At 47.7% G+C, this 23,754-nt stretch overlaps 1 protein-coding gene across 6 annotated transcripts in view; it reads right to left on the bottom strand.

Annotated features, from left to right (window-relative positions):
• The window catches only part of cdk4 (cyclin dependent kinase 4), a 215,855-nt gene that overhangs the window by 1,196 nt on the left and 190,905 nt on the right, over positions 1-23,754 (bottom strand). Inside the window, exons 6-8 of one of the 6 annotated variants that reach the window (XM_085972937.1) lie at positions 18,735-18,785; positions 18,151-18,286; positions 11,136-11,318 (exon numbers count right to left, since the gene is read on the bottom strand). The exons of 2 other annotated variants lie outside the window; for them this stretch is intronic. In XM_085972937.1, the coding sequence (XP_085829063.1) occupies positions 11,229-11,318; positions 18,151-18,286; positions 18,735-18,785 (277 nt within the window). In that variant the 3' untranslated portion in view covers positions 11,136-11,228. Of the gene's footprint in view, positions 1-8,464; positions 11,319-18,150; positions 18,287-18,734; positions 18,786-23,754 lie in introns of those variants that run through there. 3 more of the 6 variants (XM_085972934.1, XM_085972938.1, XM_085972936.1) reach the window with 3 other exon arrangements.

Here is a 23,754-nt window from a genome sequence, read left to right on the forward strand (position 1 = left end):
ATGAATAAACACTTTTTCTTGTCAATACTTTGTAGCATTAGAATGTTGGCCATAGCTCAGCGGGCAGCACCCTCAACTCTGAGTCAGAAGGTTGTAGGTTCAAATCCCACTCCAGAGACTTGAGCACAAAAATCTAGGGTGACACTCCAAGGCAGTACTGAGGGAGCGCCGCACAGTCGGAGGGGCGGTACTGAGGGAGCGCCGCACTGTCGGAGGGGCGGTACTGAGGGAGTGCCGCACGGTCGGCGGGGCGGTACTGAGGGAGTGCTGCACTGTCGGAGGGGCGGTACTGAGGGAGTGCCGCACGGTCGGCGGGGCGGTACTGAGGGAGCGCCGCACGGTCGGAGGGGCGGTACTGAGGGAGCGCCGCACGGTCGGAGGGGCGGTACTGAGGGAGCGCCGCACGGTCGGAGGGGCGGTACTGAGGGAGCGCCGCACGGTCGGAGGGGCGGTACTGAGGGAGCGCCGCACGGTCGGAGGGGCGGTACTGAGGGAGCGCCGCACTGTCGAAGGTGGCGTCTTTCAGAGGAGACGTTAAACTGAGGCCCCGTCTGCTCTCGCAGGTGGTCATACAAGATCCCACGGCACCATTTTGAAGAAGAGCAGGGGAGTTCTCCCCGGTGTCCTGGGCAATATTTATCCTTCAATCAACATCACTAAAACAGATTATCTGGTCGTCACCACATTGCTGTTTATGGGAGCTAGCTGTGTGCAAATTGGTTGCTGCGTTTCCTACATTACAACAGTGACTGCACTTCAGAAAGTACTTGATTGGCTGTAAAGGGCTTTGGGACGTCCGGTAGCCATGAAAGGCGCTATAGAAATGCAAGACTTTTCTTTCTTTCATTAGGCAGTCAGAAACCTTGAGAGAGGCAATGAGCCTGATGGTGGCGTCAGCATGGTGTGTGGGGAATCTGAAGTACGAATCCAGATTCCACCATCCAAAGAGTTCCTTATCCCAGCTGCGTTGCTGTGGGGAAGTGTCCAGCAAAGACTGGGATCTTCCCAAGGGAGGCAGTGTTTGATGCACTTCCTACTAACTGCTTCCTATCAAGAGGACACACCATGAGAACAGATCGTAGTTCATGGAGAGCTGGCAAGGAACAAACTCAGGGAGTCTTGCCATTAAATAGAAAACAAAGTTATTTTAACCTCTGCAATAACAAACTCTTAAGTACTGAGTGTGCTGGAACTTCAAAAGGCAAATAAAAATAACAAATTTTAACTGAGTTAGTCTTGGCAGGAATGTCAAAGGGATTATTTTGAACTGGTGTAAAGGACTCCACTCTTTGGAGAATCTCCAGTGTCATCTTGGTAAAATATCAAGTTTTGGCACTCAACCATACTGTGCCACAGGCTGATGCTAGCTGTTGAGCAGAAATTGGAGGCTCCATAGTTGGTCTCAAGAACTCCCCCCCCCCCCACCCACAACAGATGTTTTTCCTGGCTCCCACATCCAAACAGTGAGAACAAGGGCTGGATAAGCGGACGTTCACTCCAGAAGCAGACAATTGGCAGCCATGTGTATATACAATCGAATACTGGACCTATGCAGCGGCTGGGCAATCACTGCAAATTGTTTTATTTCAGCTCCATAAACAAAATATTCCTTCTTGGGCAGAAATTAAAATTTAATACAAATAGTAACTGCTTCTTTGCATCCTTCCCCCCCCCTTGCTGGCATATGGGATCCGCTAGCAATAGGCGCACCAGTGCCTTGCCTAAGTGGCCCATCGCAAGTGGTAGCAGGGGAAGTCCAGAACAAATGGGCCATAACCTTACAATTAGAGCCAGGCCATTCAGGAGTCAAGTCAGGAAGCACTTCTTCACACAAAGGGTAGTGGAAATCCGGAACTCTCTTCCCCCGAAAAGCTGTTGAGCCTGGGGGTCAATTGAAAATGTCAAAGCCGAGCTCGATAGATTTTTGTTAAGGTATTAAGGGTCTGTCTTTTGGATGAGACATTAAACCGAGGCCCCGTCTGCTCTCAGAGGGATGTAAAAGATCCCATGGCACTATTTTGAAGAGCAGGTGAGCCAATATTTAGCCCTCAACAAGCCTAACAAAAACAGATTATCTGGTTATTATCACCTTGCTGTTTGTGGGAGCTTGCTGTGTGCTATTTGGCTGCCACGTTTCCTACATTACAACAGTGACTATACTTCAAAACTACTTCAGTGGCTGTAAAGCACTTTGGGACGTTTTGAGGTCATGAAAGGTGCTATATAAATGTAAGGCTCCTTCAAGGTGGGTAAATGGAGATCAGCCATGATCTAATTGAATGGTGGATCAGGTTCGAGGGGCTGAATGGCCTCTTCCTGTTCCTAATGTAACAGGCTCGAGGGGGCTGAATGGCCTCCTCCTGTTCCTAATGTAACAGGCTTGAGGGGCTGAATGGCATCCTCCTATTCCTAATGTAACAGCCTCGAGGGGCTGGATGGTCTCCTCCTGTTCCTAATGTAACAGGCTTGAGGGGGGCTGAATGGCCTCATGTTCTTAATGTAACAGGCTCAAGGGGCTGTATGGCCTCCTCCTGTTCCTAATGTAACAAGCTCGAGGGGGGCTGAATGGCCTCCTCCTGTTCCTAATGTAACAGGCTCGAGGGGGCTGGATGGTCTCCTCCTGTTCTTAATGTAACAGGCTCGAGGGGGGCTGAATGGCCTCCTCCTGTTCCTAATGTAACAGGTTCGAGGGGGCTGGATGGTCTCCTCCTGTTAATGTAACAGGCTCGAGGAGCTGAATGGCCTCCTATTCCTGTGTAATAGGCTCGAGGGGCTGAATGACCTCCTGCTGTTCCTAATGTAACAGGCTCGAGGGGGCTGAATGGCCTCCTCCTGCTCCTATTTCTTATGTCACATAAATCCCTGGTCAATGTGATGTGGAAACAATGTGCCGGTTCAGGCCTACCTACACATTACAAAAAGTAGCAGTTCTTTTACAAACCGGCACCAAACAATCCGAATATGTGCGTGCTTTGTGCGGGAGACTGCAGGGAGTGGCCTGCGCTACAAGGCTGTCAGAGGGGATGAGGTTCCAGCCAATCAAGTGTTTTATCAACGTCCGCTCAATCCAGTGACCCATTCCAGCTCCACAACATTATGCTGGTTCCCTTTTTCCAATCTCGAGATAAGAACAGACAATATTAGAAACACTCAGCAGGCCAGGTAGCAACTGTGGAGAAAAACACAGGTCAAGGTCATCGACCTGAAACGTTAACTCTTGTTTCTCTCTCCACCGATGCTGCCTGACTTGCTGAGTGTTTCCAGCATTGTTTCCCCCATGTATCAAAGGCGCCCCACACACGCTAAAGGGTCCATTCAGCTTTCCAAGGGCGATTTTCAAGAACAGTATGTTTAAACAACTGCAATATTGACAAGTCGTTCATCCCAATCATTGTTCTGTGCTTCCATGTTAATTCTTGTAGTGTTTTCACACACGAGTCCATTGTATCACAGCAGATTTTCTTAACAATTCAGTCTCACTAAGTAGAGCAACATATCTCCTCACTCTGTAATTAACAGGCAGCATATTACTGGGTGATTATACCACACCTCAGATGAAGGCCAACCTGTGTTTTATTTAATAGCAGGTTTACATCAACCGTAATGGACCCATACCCCAACTGGAGGGTGGCATTCAAAAACAGACTGCCAGGCGGAGCAATAGAAGCAGGCAGGTAGTGTAGGAGACCCCTGTGACCATTCCCCTCTCAAACAAGTATACCGCTTTGGATACTGTTGAGGGGGATGACTCACCAGGGGAAGGCAGCAGCAGCCAACTTCCTGGCACTGGGGGTGCTCCTGCTGCCCAGGAAGGGGGGAAAAAGAGTGGGAGAGCAATAGTGGTAGGGGATTCTATAGTAAGGGGAACAGATAGGCGTTTCTGTGGCCGTAGACGTGAATCCAGGATGGTTTGTTGCCTCCCTGGTGCCAGGGTCAAGGATGTCACTGAGCGGCTGCAGGGCATTCTGGAGGGGGAGGGTGAACAGCCAGAGGTCGTGGTCCACATTGGTACCAACGACATAGGTAAAAAGAGGGATGAGGTCCTGCAGCAAGAATTTAGGGAGCTAGGTGAAGGATTAAAGAGCAGGACCTCAAAGGTTGTAATCTCTGGATTACTCCCGGTGCCACGTGCTAGTGAGTATAGAAATAGGAAGATAGAACAGATGAATGCGTGGCTAAAGGGATGGTGCAGGAGGGAGGGCTTTAGTTTCCTGGATCACTGGGTCTGCTTCTGGGAAAGGTGGGACTTGTACAAGTCGGACGGTTTACACCTGAACCAGAGGGGAACCAATATCCTTGCGGGGAGGTTTGCTAGCACTGCTGGAGGGGGTTTAAACTAACTTGGCAGGGGGATGGGGTACAGAGTGGAGCTATAGTAGGGGGTGATTTACAGCCAAATACAGAGGAAAAAACAAGTCAGCTGGGAAGGCAGAGCAAATATGTGAAGGCAAAAGGGAATATGGCAGGGCTGGAAGGCATTTATTTTAATGCAAGGAGTCTTGCAAATAAGGTGGATGAACTGAAGTTGTTGTTGAACACATGGGAGTACGATATTGTTGCCATCACGGAGACATGGTTGAGGGAGGGTCAGGACTGGCAGCTCAATATTCCGGGGTATAGAATCTTCAGGCGAGACAGAGGGGGGTGTAAAAGGGGAGGGGGTGTTGCAATATTAATTAAGGAGTCAATTACTGCTGTAAGGAGGGATGATATATTAGCGGGTTCCTCAAATGAGGCCATATGGGTAGAACTTAAAAACAAAAAGGGGGCAAGCACTTTGCTGGGAGTGTACTATAGGCCCCCAAACAGTCAGGGGGAGATAGAGGAACAGATATGTAGGCAAATCTCAGAGAAGTGTGAAAATAATAGGGTAATAATAGTGGGGGATTTCAACTTCCCCAATATAAATTGGGATAGTCAGAGTGTGAAAGGCTTAGAGGGTGCAGAATTCTTAAAGTGCATCCAGGAGAGCTTTTTGAGCCAACATGTAGAAAGTCCTACAAGAGAGGGGGCGGTACTGGACCTAATTCTGGGGAATGTAGCCGGGCAAGTGGTGGAAGTATCAGTAGGAGAGCATTTTGGCGACAGTGACCATAATTCGGTGAAATTTAAGGTGGTCATGGAAAAAGACAAAGACGGCCCGGAAATAAGGGTTCTAAATTGGGGGGAAGGCCGATTTTAATATGATAAGGCAGGATCTGGCCAAAGTGGACTGGGAGCAGCTACTTATAGGAAAATCCACATCAAAACAGTGGGGGAGTTTCAGAAGGGAAATAGAGAGAGTACAGCGCCAACATGTTCCTGTAAAGGTCAAGGGTAGGACCAACAAGCAAAGGGAACCTTGGATGACAAGGGAGATACAAAAATGCATTAGAAATAAAAGGGGGGCTTTTGGCAGTTACAAAAGACTAAAAACGGAAGAAGCCCTAGAGGAGTATAAAAAGTGCAGGGGCATACTTAAAAAAGAAATTAGGAGGGCGAGGAGGGGCAATGAAATAACACTGGCGAGCAAAATAAAGGAAAATCCTAAGATGTTTTATAAGTATATTAAGGGCAAGAGGATAACCAGGGAAAGGGTAGGGCCCATTAGGGACCAAAGTGGCAATGTGTGTGTAGAGCCAGATGATGTAGGCGGGGTTTTAAATGAATTTTTTGCATCTGTGTTCACTATGGAGAAAGACGATGCAGACATAAAAATCGGGCAAGGGGACTGTGACATACTTGAACATATTAGCATCGAGAGGGAGGAGGTGCTAGCGGTTTTAGCAGGCCAAAAAGTGGATAAATCCCCAGGCCCGGACGAGATGTATCCCAGGCTGCTGTGGGAGGCAAAGGAGGAGATTGCAGGGGCTCTGACACAAATTTTCAGAACCTCTCTGGCCACAGGGGATGTACCAGAGGACTGGAGAACAGCTAATGTAGTACCATTATACAAGAAGGGTAGCAGGGATAAACCAGGGAATTACAGGCCAGTGAGCCTAACATCTGTGGTAGGGAAATTATTGGAAAAAATTCTGAGGGACAAAATTAGTCTCCACTTGGAGAGGCAAGGATTAATCGGGGATAGTCAGCATGGCTTTGTCAAGGGTAAATCATGTCTGACAAATCTGATTGAATTTTTCGAGGGGGTGACTAGGGAGGTGGATGAGGGAAATGCTGTGGATGTGGTTTACATGGACTTCAGTAAAGCTTTTGACAAAGTCCCGCATAGGAGACTGGTCAAGAAGGTAAGAGCCCATGGGATCCAGGGTGCCTTGGCGCGTTGGATCCTAAACTGGCTGAGTGGCAGGAGGCAGAGGGTGATGGTCGAAGGTTGCTTTTGTGACTGGAAGCCTGTGTCCAGTGGGGTACCTCAGGGATCGGTGCTGGGTCCCTTGTTGTTTGTGATCTACATAAATGATTTGGATGAGAATGTAAAAGGGATGATCAGTAAGTTTGCAGATGACACGAAAATTGGTGGGGTGGTAAATTGCAAGGAGGAAAGCCTCAGGCTACAGGACGATATAGACGGGTTGGTCAGTTGGGCGCAAAAGTGGCAAATGGAATTTAACCCTGAAAAGTGCGAGGTGATGCATTTTGGACGGACAAATAAGGCAAGGGAATACACAATGAGTGGTAGGACCCTAGGAAGTACAGAGGGTCAGAGGGACCTTGGTGTACATGTACATAGATCTCTGAAGGCAGCGGAACAGGTAGATAAGGTGGTTAAAAAGGCATATGGGATACTTGCCTTCATTAGCCGAGGCATAGAATATAAGAGCAGGGAGGTTATGATGGAGCTGTACAAAACGCTGGTGAGGCCACAGCTGGAGTACTGTGTGCAGTTCTGGTCGCCTCACTATAGGAAGGATGTGATTGCTTTGGAGAGGGTGCAGAGAAGATTCACCAGGATGTTACCTGGGATGGAGCGCCTCAGCTATGAAGAAAGACTAAACAGGCTGGGGTTGTTTTCCTTGGAGCAAAGAAGGCTGAGGGGGGACCTGATTGAAGTGTACAAAATGGGGTAGACAAAGAGGAACTTTTCCCCTTAGTAGGGGGGTCAATAACAAGGGGGCATAGATTCAGGGTAAGGGGCAGGAGATTTAGAGGGGATTTGAGGAGGAACTTTTTCACCCAGAGGGTGGTTGGAATGTGGAACTCAATGCCTAAAAGGGTGGTAGAGGCAGGAACCCTCACAACATTCAAGAAGCATTTGGATGAGCACTTGAAATGCCATTGCATACAAGGCTATGGACCAAATGCTGGAAAATGGGATTAGACTGGACAGGGCTTGATGGACGGCGCAGACACGATGGGCCGAAGGGCCTCTTTCTGTGCTGTAAAACTCTATGACTTTCCGGCCTCGCAACTAGGGGTTTATCCGGGGAAGGGGATGGGAAGGCAGGCAAAGTGAGCAAGCAACAAGTCTGATTAATCTGCCTTCATAATGATTACTGTGACCTGCTCCATTAGAAGGAAAGCGTCACGAGCGCTCCTTCCTAAAAGCAAGCACCAGTCAAATACAATCTTGGTTAATAAGTTACGCCCATCAGTGTTGGACCTGGCCACGTAGCCGAGTGTGCACCAGACCAGCATGCCAGTCGATCAGCACCAAAAGGATCAAAGCCTGTTGGTGCGAAAAAGGATTGGTGGAGGATTGATGTGACCAGCAAATGTAAACACATCAACTTTAGAAAGCATACCGAGGACCTCTAGGGCCTGATGACCATTACTACACCAACTGTTCACAACGCCCTGAATCCAATCTCACAAGAGTCCGAGCGTCAGAATCCGAAATCCCATTTATAGGCCCACCCCGGCATTGACGTGATCCTTTCTAGCAGTCTTCAGCGAGAGTTCATTGCCGCATAACAGAGGAGCTGGAGGCCGGAGCTGGATGGGACTCTCTAATTTAGTTTCCAACAAAATACTTGCCATCTGGCCCTCCAGGGCACTTTTGGAGTGTGGTCACTGTTGTAATGTAGGAAACGCGGCAGCCAATTTGCGCACAGCAAGCTCCCACAAACAATGTGATAATGAGCAGATCATCTGCTTTTGTGACGTTGATTGAGGGATAAATATTGGCCCAGGACACCGGGGAGAACTCCCCTGCTCTTCTTCAAAATAGTACCATGGGGTCTTTTACGTCCACCTGAGAGAGCAGACGGGGCCTCAGTTTAACATCTCATCCAAAAGACGGCACCTGCGACCGTGCGGCGCTCCCTCAGTACTGCACTGGAGTGTCAGCCTGGATTATGTGCTCAAGTCTCTGGAGTGGGACTTGAACCCACAATCTTCTGACTCAAAGGCGCGAGCGCTGCCCACTGAGCCACGGGTTCACTGGGGAGCGAGTTTAGTTTATAGTAAACTTGGGACAGTGAAACATCACTAAATAAAAAGGGAATGACCGCTCTAAATCACATGTAACTGAATGAAGTGATTTCCCTGTTGCTGCCACTTAAAAATAAAGAAGCAAGGTAACAAGTTTTGAACAAAAGCAGATGCCTTTAGTAAAATTACTTCATCTGCCTGTACAGTAATCTTTAACAGCAAGTTATATTTATTAATAAAATGGTTAGCACATACACTACATGTAATGGACTCCAGACTTCCCCCCCCCCCCCTCCCTTTGCCAACAGGATTGCAATTGATTAATTTCAGCTCAGTTTCTCAACCTGAAATGGAGATGCAGCGCCTCACGCTGGATCGACATCGCGACCGCAGCCGATTTGAGTGGGGGGCACTTTTCATTGCAGCTGGAGTTTGTACTTGTTGCTTTCTCAGGTTCATCAGAATAAAAGCCGTCAGGAACCCTCACAGCGCCAGCTGCAGTCAGCCATCCCAGAATGACGGGATTGTGGAATTCTGGAGTCCACTTTTGCAGATTTAATGCAATCGCCACCATTTGGGGGGGGGGGGGGGGGGGAAATCGTCAGGCACCCCCGCCCGATTTTCCACCCACTGCGGTTTGGCGAGCGCAGAAGTGGCAGTCCCGGACTCCAGATCGGGGAGGCACCGGGTCGTTGGGAAAACTCTCAAACTGCTGTCCGGAGCGAGTCCCATGGGGGACCTGAAAAATGATTGACAGCAACCTCAAGGCACGTGAATGTGGTGGTGAATGCCAGATATCGTTTCAATTCACTAACAGTCTGAATAAAGATTCGCTCCACACATCGAGGGTAAATCGTGGACTAGCCGTCTGTCGGGAATTTTTACACAATGTAATCAGTCAAGCCCAAGGAGAGCACCACGTAACAAGTAGGTTCCAGCTTTTCATAAAATCCTTGCGATAAAACGCAACATTATTAAAAAAATCTACACACACGTCAGCATGTTCAGTGTGAAGGGGCTGAACAGCGGACTGGGCTAGCCCCAGGCCCACTGGTCTTCCCTACTTCCAAGGCGAGGCCGCACAGAAGAAGCCGAGACAGTAAAATGAAGATTATAACATGGGGAGGGGGCGGAAAGAGACAGATTTGCGTGGAAAACCCTTTCTGCTAGATGTCAGCCCACTGTTGCAAGCATATTTCCATAGCTCAGTGGGCAGCACTCTCGCCTCGGAGTCAGAAGGTTGTGGGTTCAAGTCCCACTCCAGAGACTGGAGCACAAAAATCTAGGCTGACACTCCAGGGCAGTGCTGAGGGAGCGCCGCACTGTCAGAGGGGCCGTCTTTCAGATGGGACGTTAAACCGAGGTCCTGACAGCCCTCTCCGTTGAATGTAAAAAATCTTACAGCCCTACTGGAAGAAGAGCAGGGGAGAGTTATCCCCGGTGTCCTGGCCAATAAGGTGTCCCTCGACAACACCTAAGAAACAGATTATGCGGTCATTATCACAATGCTGTTTGTGGGAGCTTGCTGTGCGCAAATTGGCTGCCGCATTTCCTACATTACAACAGTGACCACACTCCAAAAAAAAGCACTTCATTGGCTGTGAAGCGCTTTGGGACATTCCAAGGTGGTGAAAGGCGCTATAGAAATGCAAGACTTTCTTTCTTTACGGGCTTTCCTTCTCTTCCCCTCTCGATGGCCTCGCTGAAGATTCACACTGAAGCCTAGACTATTTGCGGCAGCATACTCGTCAGCTGCGAGGGCAGCAAGCCCGAGCCGTTCCTTGTGGGTACGGCTCTACCCAACACCTTAACCAGGTGAACCGCCGGGTACTTGAAGGCTTTTTAAACCGAAAGGGCCGAGGGAACAGAGAAACAAAAAGGGGGGGGGAACAAAAGCAATTGGCCCAATGTTCCACCAACTTGGAAAACCAATCATGCTTTTGAAACAATGTTTTGCAAATCTAGTCACCGCATCACTGCCCTGGTACATGAGATCATGGGGCTGCTTTAAAAATGGCCACACAGACAGCAGGCCGAGAAAGCTTTGCCACATAAAATATTTTGCCAATGATTGGTTAAACAGGATCCTAAATATCATAGCACTCAGGAATTACGGGGCATGGCTCCTTTAAGAAGTTCAACACATTGTTAAATAGCAGCGGGGTTGGGGGCGACGAGAAAGGGAGATTACTTCTCCCCACACTTTTCTCTGGTGGCAGGCAGTGTGGATCAGCACGTGGTCATGGTGTTAACATACCCCCTCTGGGTGGATCATCTTCAGCTGTTGCCGGTGCGGAAACTGGTTCAGTTTAGAAAAAAAAAGTGTCACTGCCCACCCTTCCTGGCCAGAAGGGCCAGCGATGATTCAACCTACCAATTAGAGAGTGGGGTCAGGGGAGGACGGACGGAGCAAGGCAGGCAGCACGGGGCAGATGGCGACCTCCTCAGATGGCACCAAGTTCGGAACACTTGTGAACAGTGCCCGTTGTACTTCCAACCAAGAGGCTGGCACGGCACGCAAATGGGACGGGCAAACTCGGGTACGTCAAGAAAGTGATGCCGTACGTAGAGCTGAAGGAGCGAAGATGCCTCCTTAAAACTTAGCGAGGCCTGCTGCAGTCAAGGGCCAAGAACCACCCCAAAGAACCGCCCGAGTAACATCTTCCAGGCTTCACTTTCTTTGCCCAAAGAAACACAGTCTTACAAGTCAATGCGAGAAGAAAAAAAATCAAAAGAAATCTCTGAAATGATGGAACGTCCTCAGTTGGTTAATGCTCGGTTTCCTTCCCACCCACCCCCCACCCCCCTCCCCCCAGCAGTGCACATCTGTAGGACACAGTTGTGCCAGTAGCACCCAAGAGTTGATATGCAGGCAAAGCCATACGGCGCTTCCTTTCCCTGGATCACGATCAAGGGTCTTAAACCTCGGGACTTTGGCCTTGGAAATAAGGATGGCGCAGGGCATCAAAGGCAGAGATTCTTTTTTGGGGGCTGAAAGCCAACAACTCCTGAAAGAGAAAACAAAGCTTCAGGAACTCATCGGACAGGACACCAAATATTCACAGATCAATAAATATACCTCACCTTTCATATCAAACAATTTTTGGATTAAGCAGTTTGCAGGTTGTTATAAATCTCATCATTCATCAAGAAACTACTCGTGAAATAACGCTGGACGGCCAGCTGGTGGCGCCGTCCAAGGAGTATAAATACTCGGGCGTCGGCCCCAGCTTTCCAGGGACATTTTGTAAGACAAGGAACTAGTGAAGTACAACTAGAGCTCCATGTTCTGAAACAAGTTGATTAAAGCCTTGCTTTATACTCAAACCAAGTGTGTAGTGAGTTTTATTACGTCACAGGTTATTTTTCCAAAAGAAATTCATGAATTCTCTGGATGTGGGCATCGCTGGCATTTATTTGTCAGCCCTAGCTGTCCTTGTACAACTGAGGGGCTTGCTGGGCCACTTCAGAGGGCAGTTAAGAGTCAACCACGTTGGTGTGGGACTGGAGTCACCTATCGGCCCAGACTGGGTAAGGACGGCAGGTTTCTTTCCCCAAGGAACATCAGTGAACCAGTTGGGGTTTTACAACAATACGACAGCTTCATGGCCACTTTTACTGACACCGGCTTTTTATTTTCAAAAACGGAATTCAAGTTCTCAAACGGTCATGGTGGGATTTGAACTCGCGTTCTTTGGATTACTAGTGCAGTAACATTTTTTTTTTTTTTTTTTTTTTTAAATTTGTTCATGGGATGTGGGCATCGCTGGCAAGGCCAGCATTTATTGCCCATCCCTAGTTGCCCTTGAGATAACCACTACACTATCGTACCAGTCAGCCCACTGACTCCCTCTCAATGATTGGAGCATCTGTTGACTCCAGTCTCATTTTATCCCACCAAATTGCTGCTCACCTTTTAGCCTTTCCATTCAGATGAAGGGTGATGCACTGGAAACGCAACCCGTCTTAACTCTTCACAGCTGTCCGACCGGCTGCGTCTTTGCAGCATAGTCTGTCCATCACTGGGAAGGTCAGTTTGGAAAGCCAGCGACCAGAACCAACCGCTCAATGAAGGGCAGCCATTCAACCGGTTTGGAATTACTGAACATGTCCAGCAACCGTGGAGCCGCAAGCAACAAAGCCAATCGAAGGCTGAAGCAAACTGGCCAAGGAGCAAAGTACAAGTCGGAGGGAGCCATTCAGTTCTTACATTGAGCAGATGGAGATTTTTAATTTTTTTTAAGGGCCAATAACATTAGAGACCAAAGGTGCAGATGAGAATGTTCAAGCTCAAAGTAAAGTAATTCGTGAATGGAAAAAAAGCAATTTTTCCTAACGGAGATCGGGCCAGATGTCTACTACGGAACATTGACAAACCCACTCGCGCCAGGGAAAGCGAAGGCTGCGTCGTTTGAAGACAGTCGAGAAACTCGAGGACCATTTCGACCCAAAGCCGTTGGAAATAGTCCAAGTTACTGAACACTTCAAACCCAACGTTTGACATAGCGTGCAAAATTCCTCTACGGAGCTGGCGTCCAAGAATGCTAGGGAGACTAAACGTAATATATCTAAGTTTGCTAATGATACAAAGCTGGGTGAAAATCTAAGTTGTGAGGGGGATGCAAAGAGGCTTCAAGGGCATATAGACAGGCTAAGTGAGTGGGCAAGAACATGGCAAATTAAATATAATGTGGAGAAATGTGAAGTTATCCACTTTGGTAGGAAAAATAGAAAAGCAGAGTATTTTTTAAATGGTGAGAGATTGGGAAATGTTGGTGTTCAGAGGGACCTGGGTGTCCTTGTACACAAATCACTGAAAGTTAACATGCAGGTACAGCAAGCAATTAGGAAAGCAAATGATATGTTGGCCTTTATTACAAGAGGATTTGAGTATAAGAGTAAAGACGTCTTACTGCAATTATATAGGGCCCTGGTGAGACCACACCTGGAGTATTGTGCACAGTTTTGGTCTCCTTACCTAAGGAAGGATATACTTGCCATCGAGGGAGTGCAACGAAGGTTCACCAGACTGGTTCCTGGGATGGTGGGATTGTCCTATGAGGACAGGTTTAGTAGACTAGGCTTATATTCTCTAGAGTTTAGAAGAATGAGAGGTGATCTCATTGAAACATACAAAATTCTTACAGGGCTTGACAGGGAGGATGTTTCTCCTGGCTGGAGAGTCTAGAACCAGGGGTCACAGTCTCAGGATAAGGGGTCGGCCATTTAGGACTGAGATGAGGAGAAATTTCTTCACTCAGAGGGTGGTGAATCTTTGGAATTCTCTACCCCAGAGGGCTGTGGAGGCTCAGTCGTTGAGTATATTCAAGACAGAGAGCGATAGATTTTTGGACTCTCGGGGAATCGAGGGATATGGGGATCGGGCGGGAAAGTGGGGTTGAGGTCGAAGATCAGCCATGATCTTATTGAATGGCGGAGCAGGCTCGAGGGGCCGAATGGCCTACTTGCTTATGTTCTTTTGTTTGCTCATCACAGTCCTGCCAATACAGAAATGCAAAGTGTTTTCACTGCCAGGAGCAAGGCCATTTTTCAACAGCTTGCAGAGCTACATCTAAAAGCAGGAAGAACCATTCTAGTGGCAATGCAAAGAAGCGACAACAAAAGGGAGGAGTTCACAATATTGAAGTGAACATACCTGATGTTGAAGAACTAGGCATCTACAGTATCTATGCCATTAAGAAAGAAAGAATTGCATTTCTACAGCGCCTTTCACGACCACCGGACGTCCCAAAGTGCTTTACAGCCAATGAAGTACTTTTTGAAGTGTAGGCACTGTTGTAATGTAGGAAACGCAGCAGCCAATTTGCGCACAGCAAGCTCCCACAAGCAGCAATGTGATAATGACCAGATAATCTGCTCGAGTGATGTTGATTGAGGAATAAATATTGGTCAGGACACCGGGGAGAACTCCCCTGCTCTTCTTTGAAATAGTGCCACGGGATCTTTTACGTCCACCTGAGCGAGCAGACGGGGCCTCGGTTTAACGTCTCATCCGAAAGTCGGCACCTCCGGCAGTGCAGCACTCCCTCAGTGCTGCACTGGATTTTGTTCTTCATTGTGTCAGCCTGGATTTTTGTGCTCCAGTCTCTGGAGTGGGACTTGAACCCACTACCTTCTGACTCCGAGGCAAGGGTGCTGCCCACTGAGCCACTGGCTGACGCACATTAGCAGCAACGCTAGCAAGACTTCCGTACAAAACTTTTGATCAACGAGCAATATATTGATGTGTATCGACACGGCGGCGGACTGCTCTATCATGAGTAAGGACACACGAGAGCAAGTTTAATCAAGTACCACTTACAAAGGGTACTGTAGAGTTAAAAACCTACTCCGGAGAAATCCCAGAGACATGTGGACAAATGGAGTCTTCAGTGTAGATACTTCAAAGAAGCGACTCGACACAATGAAGAACAAATATGAAAGCATGTTCACAGACAGTTATGAGGGCATCACTGGGTATGTCCAACGGGAAGCCTGTCTATTGTTAGGCAAGGTGTTGAAAAGTCAGGTGGAGGAAGAGCTAGCGAAGCTCAGAGAACGAAGTGCTAGTAAAAACTGACAAAAGTGAATGTACTACCCCGATTGTGGTAGTGCCCAAAGCAGACAAAACTGTTCGTTTACGCGGTGACTGCAAAGCTATCAACCAAGCAGTTGACGATGAGCAGTACCCGTTACCTACATCGCAAGGTTTGTATGCAGCACTCTCTGGATCAAAGGTTTTCTCTAAGCTTGAGCTGTCGCACGCTTGCGCGCAGCTGAATGTTGACAAAGAGAGTCAACAGTATCTCACCATCGACACACACAGGGACTGTACTCATACACCAAGCTGCCCTATGGTGTAAAGTCCTCCCCCAAAATCTTCCAGGCTACGATGGATAAGATTTTTCAAGGAGATCCAAAAATTGCTTATGCAATCCAGACAATGTGCTGATCGCAACAAGCAGCGAGGAAGAAAATCTAGAAGTGTTAGAGTTAGTGCTTCAAAAGGTTGAATGCCCACAATGTCAAATTGAAAAGGAGCAAATGTGCTTTTGTGCAGCCCCAGGTTGTGTACCTTGGTCTGAAAGTTGGCCTGCAACCAGTGAAGGAAAAGGTTGATGTGGTTATCAATGCTCCAGAGCCAGAGAACATGTCAGAGTTAAGATCTTTCCTTGGAATGGTCCAGTACTACGCACGTTTCTTACCAGAGTTAGCGACCATGTTCGCTCCATTGCACGAGCTCCTCAAGAAGGATGTCCAGTGGAAGTGGACGAAAGTACAACAGGAAGCTTACGATGCTTGTAAGAGAAGTCTCTCCAGCGATGCTCTACTTAAGCTCACGCTCTGTCGTAGTGCACAAGTTAGCGTGTGATGTTTCCAGCTACGATGTGGGAGCTGTCATAAGCCACGTAATGGATGACGGCCAAGAGAAACCAAACGCGTTCGCATCGCGAACCCTCACAAAGAGCGAAAGAAACCATGCGCAAATTGAAAAGGAAGCACTCGCAATAGTGTTTGGAATCAAGAAATTCCAACAGTTCCTGATCGGCAGAAAGTTTACCCTGATAACCGATCACAAACCGCTCCTAGCAATATGGGGGTCCAAATCTGCCATCCCTGCAATGGCCGCATCAAGAATGCAACATTGGGCAGTGTTGTTGTCACAATATGACTACACCATTGAATATCGCACTTCAAAGCAAAAGGCAATCGCAGCTGCCTTGTCCAGGTTGCCACATGAGGACGCGCGTTGGAAGTGAAGGTGCGATTTTCACGCTAGGTGCAGTTGACAAAGACTTTCCGTGAATGCAATGGAGATTGCAGATGAGACTCAAAAAAGACTCAGTACTGAAGAGTGTATGAAAACACATTGAATAGATGGACTGATCAGTGTATGAACAGAGTTGAAACCATTCCATAACCGTTGTACTGAATTGTCTTGTGAGCCAGGTTGTATCAAGTGGGGGAAAGAGAGTGGTGGTATCTACTTCTTTGAGAGATAAAATTCTGGCCGAACTTCATACTGAACATCCAGGGATCGTCAGTATGAAATCAATTGCGAGAAGCTTTGTTTACTGGCCTAGATTGGACAGTGATCTTGAATCACTGGTCAGCAAATGCAGTGTTCGCCAAAATTGCAGAAACAAGCCACCCAAAACTCCATTACAACCCTGGTCATGGCCAAGTAGAGCTTTTCAGAGAGTACATGTAGACTTCTGTGAGAAAGCAAATGATTATTTCTTGGTACTTGTAGTCATTCAAAGTGGACTGAAGTAAAACTCATGGGTTCAAATACTACAACTGCATGTACCATAGATGAGTTGAGGTCTATCTTCGCATGTCATGGTTTAGCTGAAGAGTTTGTTTCGGACAATGGCCCTCAGTTCCGTTCTGCTCTATTCCAAGAGTTCATGAAATGGAACGGTATCAAACACACCCTCGTTCCACCAGATCATCCAGCTTCAAACGGAGCAGCCGAAAGGTCAGTCAGAATAGTGAAAGAAGCTCTCAAAAAGCAAGTGTTGCTCGGGACTCAGCACGAAGCAAGGTTTGGCACATTTCTTGCTGAAGTACAGAACTACTCCGCACGCTACAACTGGACATACCCCAGCAGAACTCTTGATGAAGAGGAGATTGAGAACACGATTGAGTCTTGTTCAACCAAATTTGGCCTCAAGAGTTGAAAAGAAACAGTTGAGTCAGAAACTTTATGACAGCAATCGGAAAGAACGCAGTTTCAGACAAAACGAGTGTGTTCAGTCCCCCTGGTAAGTCGAGTTCACAGAAGTGGGATGTAGGAACCATAGTAGAGGTTGGTGGAACCAAGAGATATTTGGCTGAATTTGGTGACAAAATCCAAAATGTTCGTGTAGATCAAAAAGATCTCTGTTAGAGGTGAACCAAGACATGACCGTGAACCACTTGATCATGAACACATACATGAGTTTGACTCAGGTAACTGAAGTACCAGGTTCAAACAAGTCTGAGATAGAAACAGGATCGTCTGAGAGTTCGGAACCAAAATAAAACAGCCCGAAAATTGGTTCAATGCCAAAACCTTCTGCGAGGAGATCAGGAAGGCTCCGCAAACCGGTTAGTAAACTGGATTTGTAGTTCATTTAAAAGAGCCAGAAGTTTTTGTTATGTGGTACATGTAATGCTGGGAAAGGTAAGACCATAGTATTTGAGAGGGGAATACAACTTTTTTTGTTAGGGGGAAAGCAGTGTAATGTATTATCACACGGTTTGGTGTGAGCATGCTCAGTTCGCTCTGGCCTAACAAACAAGCACATGGACTAGCAACTCATCCTGTCTCTGTCCTTCATTTGTTCCACCCAAGTATATTACAGGTAGCAACAAGGGAATAGTACGTTGGTGCGTGAACACGAGGCCACGGAGCTGGTGCACAGATTCCATCGCCACTCCATTGGATCCCAGAGCTCAAGCCAATCCCCGCGAGGAGATGCTGTACAGAGGCCGGGCAGTACCCAGGGAGTGGGGGAAAAAAGTCATCCTGAACTGCCATGCGGTGTCAAAAGTGGGATTGGCGGAGGCTTGAAAATCAGTTGCCCCTCTGCCCTCAACCACACAGACTGGTAGGGGGGGCACGAAGATAACCGAAGTGAAATGGACTCAAACATATTTAAATTCCAAAGCCATCGTGAAGTTCATTCAGGTCAACAGGCATCTACCCGCCCACAATGCATTTTCTGGGACATGGAATCGAGCTACTTTGAAGCAAGAATGAATTGACGGTCCTTTGGGTCTCTACTCTTCAGATCCTAGCATTCCATTTTAAATTGGGGATTTGGGGCTATTCTGCCCAAGAGTCCATCTCACCAGCAGCAGGTTTGCTCCCAAGTCATCGATTTCGGGTATATAGGTCTTGACCAACTGCGGAGGCCGGTTGGTGAACGCGTCTCGGGGAAGCGTCACATCCTCTGGCCAATCTTCCTCTGCCGGGAGCCCAGTCATGCTGAAAGCAGAGAAGTTCCCATTCTCAATTAGCGGTATAGTACAGCCGTGCTAAAACCAGGAGCAACTGGAAGATTCAATTGTAATAAAAGCTTTGCGCCTTTAGCCATTGCATTGCGTCAATTTGCTCAGATTTCATTGGTCAGATAGTTTTTAAAAAAATCAACAATGGGGGGAGGAGGGGGGCGAAGGGGCCAAACCACAAATCAGCCAAGACATCACAAACTCTTAACCAACTGGAAACATTTCAGCCATTCCCCACCCCCCCGGTAAGTGCTACTGTACTAGATCCAGCCTAGATCTCGCTTTCCTCTCCCCAGAGTGCTTTCCTGGTTGTGTTATGCCCCCCCGCCCCCCAGGCCTGCCCTCCACCTGGTCCTGAGCCCCACCTCGCCAGTCTACCCAATATGGAAACTGGAGATCCACTGGCACACATCAAACACACTTACTCAAAAATCTTTCCTAGTTGGTCAACTTCCGATTTCCCACAAAACAGGGGCCTGTAAAAAGACAAACAGGAAGGTCAGTCACGCTTCATTTGAATACTAAAACCCCATTGGCTCTGACATAAGGAAACTACTAGGCACTTGGTCTAAGCGTTAAACAAAGCTTTAAATCAACTGTTTTACAACATGGAGGTCTAGTTGTGTCCTTCACTAGTTCCCGTCAAGAATGTCCTGCGCAAGCTGGGCCCATGCCCGAGTATTTATACTCTCCCTGGACAGCGCCACCCATAGGCTGCTCAGTATTATTTCATAAGTCTTTTTTTCATGAATGACTGATTCATGTCAGGCTCAACATACTTCCATTCATGGTATGAGGTCCTCATGGAGTGAACCTTTTTTTCCGGGTGGTGGTGGGCGGAAAAGTTCCCCCTTGAGGTTCACTCCATTGCTGTAGGGGAGACTCGTGCAATTTGCTTGCCCTTGTAGCAGCTCCAATCAATCTCTATTCCGGGCGATCTCAATGGCTCAACCTAGATGGGGACAGAGCCATCAGGGCGTTCGGGGAAACTTCAGTTCGAATCCAGCTCAAGTCTCCACTCTGCTGGGTACGGAGGACCCCAAGTGAAAGGGCAATCAGGTCCTAGATGGCACACTAGCACAGCCAGAAGCTGCCCCTACTGCAGCACATTCAGGCGGTTTAGGAGATCAGAATAAAGGGCGAAGGAAATGGAAAAGATCGCTTGCTGGTGCAGTGCATGATACTAGTCGGAGGTTTAGGTTAAGACAGAGTTGAACACTTGCCGAGTACCAAACACAATTCAGATAGCTTGCATTCAGACAACCCGAATAAATGGAACCAATGGAAGAGATCAAAGTCAAATGGTTTAACATGAAAGGCAGATTCCAATGGTGAACGGAAAAAACACACCGAGTCCCTTTAACTAGTGAAAGCCAAGTCACCTTAAGATGGAGGACAACAGCTGCTGCTGCCCTTGCTGTTGAGGAGAAAAATACACTAAAATCAGCCAGCAAGCAGAACGAGACATGCGGAATTCAGCCCAGGCCCGTCGTTCGCACACAGCAACAGGCCACGACGTGCCACACAGAAACAAGCACAGGTCTCAAAACAGGCACAAGCTGAAAACTACACCCGACAGCTTGAGAGGGAAAGCCTAAGGCAGGCTGTCTTTCTCGGTGGCTCCTGTACACATACCAGCCTGCTCAGTCAGGAAGGCCACCCAGCCAGCTCACATGTCTGACAGTGTTAAACTCCTCCTGCAATCCTCAACCTTTCCCTTTCCAAATTGAACTCGGAGTCAAATACTTCAACTAATTCTCTTGGGATGTCTTTGAAAGTGCCAGATAAAACTTTGATTTCAAAACGTGCCAGCTGATAAAATCCCCTAAAACCGTCTACTGGGGCTTCATTGAATTTAAGTAACTGCTTGTTAAAGTCAAAAGCATCTGCCACATCAGACACGTAAAGAAAGACTTGCATTTCTATAGCGCCTTTCACGACCACCGGACGTCCCAAAGCGCTTTACAGCCAATGAAGTGCTTTTGAAGTGTAGTCACTGTTGTAATGTGGGAAACACGGCAGCCAATTTGCGCACAGCAAGCTCCCACAAACAGCAATGTGATAATGACCAGATCATCTGTTATTGTTATGTTGGTTGAGGGAGAAATAATGGCCCAGGACACCGGGGAGAACTCCCCTGCTCTTCTTTGAATAGTGCCATGGGATCGTTTACGTCCACTTGAGGGGGCAGACGGGGCCTCAGTTTAACGTCTCATCCGAAAGACGGCACCTCCGACAGGGCAGCACTCCCTCAGCACTGTGCTGGAGTGTCAGCCTAGCTTTATGTGCTCAAGTCCCTGGAGTGGGACTTGAACCCACAACCTTCTGACTCAGGTGAGAGCGCTACAGCTGACACTGTAGGTGAATAAAAATCACATCAGCGTTTGTGTGTTTGAATTGTTTTGCTTGGCTCCTCCCTTCAGCAAACCAGCAACAGACTAGTTCAAAGCATTATAAATCGAATTAGGCTGGGGCAGGAGTTCTGTGAGTAAAACTGGTTTTTAACCCATTGTGCACCATGACAGAATTAAAAGGAACCAATCCCAAGCAAATACAGACAAAAAAAATCATTCTAGTTAGAGCCCACCAGGCTAAGGGACTCTACTTTAATACGGTCTGTGAATCTTGTAATGTGGTGACGGCATCTATGAACCTATCCCGTGCACCTAATGCAATGGAATTGCAGAGTTAGAAAAGCCAAACTTTCCCCGATACTCAAAGCCATGAAAGCAAACGGAAAGCCCATTAAGGAGGCTGGAACAGAAGACAAGTTCAAATCTCAACTCAGGTCCTCTGTGGATCGGCCCTCAAGGACTGACATTGTCAAGATGGAAGTTCAGACTGTGCTCTTCTGGGTAGGGGTTCGGGGGTATTTGCAGGCGGTAGCCAGTAGCAACAGGATTAATCAGACTCCTCTCCCCCCACCAAAAAAAAAAACAGGCTCGGCAAGTAGTCCAGTTAGCAACTGGAGAAGCGCTAGGTTTTGTTTGGGACTGGAGTCCTTCCTATCTAGGCTGGGAGAAAGAGAAAGGCTTACATTATGCACCAGTTAGACGGTTTATGGGCCAACCGTGCAGCAGAGGAAGACACAGCAGGACTGCACTCAGCACTGGGCTAGGCCGAGCCCATTGTTCACTTCTTCAGTTAACCCCATACAACAGCTTCAAAAGAAAAAGACTTGCATTTCTATAGCGCCTTTCACAACCACCGGACGTCCCAAAATGCTTTACAGTCAATGAAGTGCTTTTGAAGTGTAGTCACTGTTGTAATGTGGGAAACGCAGCAGCCAATTTGCGCACAGCAAGCTCCCACAAACAGCAATGTGATAATGACCAGATAACCTGTATTAGCGATGTTGATTGAAGGATAAATATTGGCCAGAACACTGGGGAGAACTTCCCAGCTCTTCTTCAAAACAGTGTCATGGGATCTTTTACGTCCACCTGAGAGAGCAGACGGGGCCTCGATTCAACGTCTCATCCGAAAGTCGGCACCTCCAACAGTGCAGCGCTCCCTCAGTACTGCCCCTCCGACAGTGCAGCGCTCCCTCAGTACTGCCCCTCCGACAGTGCGGCCCTCCCTCAGTACTGCCCCTCCGACAGTGCGGCCCTCCCTCAGTACTGCACTGGAGTGTCAGCCTAGCTTTATGTGCTCAAGTCTCTGGAGTGGGACGTGAACTCTCAATCTTCTGACTCAGAGGTGAGAGTGTAGCCCACTGAGCCACAGCTGACACTGTGTTTAAAATGAAAAATCACAGTTACATCATCACTTAGCCCACTTCAAAAATCTCCTGCAAGCTTTTGAGATACACCCAGGCTGCAAGCTTCTGAGATACACACAGGCTAAAAGTGTGAAAATTGACCTGGCTTTTAAACAAAAATAATCCCCCACCCCTCCAATTCCTCCCCTCATCCGTTCCCCTTCTAGGGTACACGCCCACAGGTGGCCAGGGCACGGTCACCTCACGTGGGCATCAATCCTCACGTGTGAACCTAGACCGTGTGGACAGTGATGGGATTCATTCACAGGATGTGGGCGTTGCGGGCAAGGCTATTAATTATTGACATCAACCAAGATACAGTTTCCAGGAAGAGGTCGGTGATCGGATCTAGAAACCTGGCTGATTTCTCCCCACTCCCCAACTAAGGGACACTGGGTAACCCGGGGGTGGGGGAAGTGTAACCCCCCCCATTAACAGCAGCTAAATCAGCACAGAGCAAGAAATCAAGCCTGGGGCCTTCCTGCTTTGTATGGCTCAGTACCACACTGGGCAGTGCATTTACCCACTGAGCCTCAAGGTGTTGTTGGGGGGGGGGGGCGGTAAGGACATGGTGTAATCACTAAAGAAAGAGCATTGAATTCCCCATCCGGTCCAGTAATGCTCCCGAGACAACAAGCAAGCTGTTCACCATGAGGGGAGCTGTGATGTTATATCAATGGAATATAATGTGGAGAAATGTGAAGTTATCCACTTTAGTAGGAAAAATAGAAAAGCAGAGTATTTTTTAAATGGTGAGAGATTGGGAAATGTTGGTGTTCAGAGGGACCTGGGTGTCCTTGTACACGAATCACTGAAAGTTAACATGCAGGTACAGCAAGCAAATAGGAAAGCAAATGGTATGTTGGCCTTTATTACAAGAGGATTTGAGTATAAGAGTAAAGACGTCTTACTGCAATTATATAGGGCCCTGGTGAGACCACACCTGGAGTACTGTGTACAGTTTTGGTCTCCTTACTTAAGGAAGGATATACTTGCCATAGAGGGAGTGCAACAAAGGTTCACCAGACTGATTCCTGGGATGGGGGGATTGTCCTATGAGGACAGATTGAGTAGACTAGGCCTATATTCTCTAGAGTTTAGAAGAATGAGGTGATCTCATTGAAACATACAAAATTCTTACAGGGCTTGACAGGGAGGATGTTCCCCCTGGCTGGGGAGTCTAGAACATGTCGATGGGCCATGATCATATTGAATGGCGGAGCAGGCTCAAGAGGCCGAATTGCCGACTTCTGCTCCCATTTCTTATGTTCTTATCTACGAGGGTCTCTGATGGCAGAAATCAGGTACTGCAGCACTGCGACATCAGGGGACAGCTCAGGACTTACCGAGGTACTAGTGAAAGGAAATCAAAAAGGGAAACTTGCTCTAATCCCAGAGTTTGAAAGACAAATTTATTTTTTCACTCAAAAAGGCGAGAAGTATTTGAAATTCTGAAGCCACGTCTGCTGCTATTCCTACCCAGCCAAATACCATATTGCAGTACCAGGAAAGAACTGAACTGGGACAAGTCATCACTGCACTTATAAAATGTATATTTCGTACCTGGTCAATAAATAAAAAGGTTTGCAAGTTAATCTGCAGTGTCCGTCAAGGCAATTTACGATAGAGTTTGTGCTGTAATCATTGGCTCGGTCATTTGAGAAACATGTTTAAGTCACACTCCA

Source organism: Somniosus microcephalus, chromosome 33 (assembly GCF_052327205.1).
Source record: "Somniosus microcephalus isolate GS21.2 chromosome 33, FLI_Smic_1.0, whole genome shotgun sequence".
Classification (NCBI taxonomy): Eukaryota; Metazoa; Chordata; class Chondrichthyes; order Squaliformes; family Somniosidae; genus Somniosus; species Somniosus microcephalus.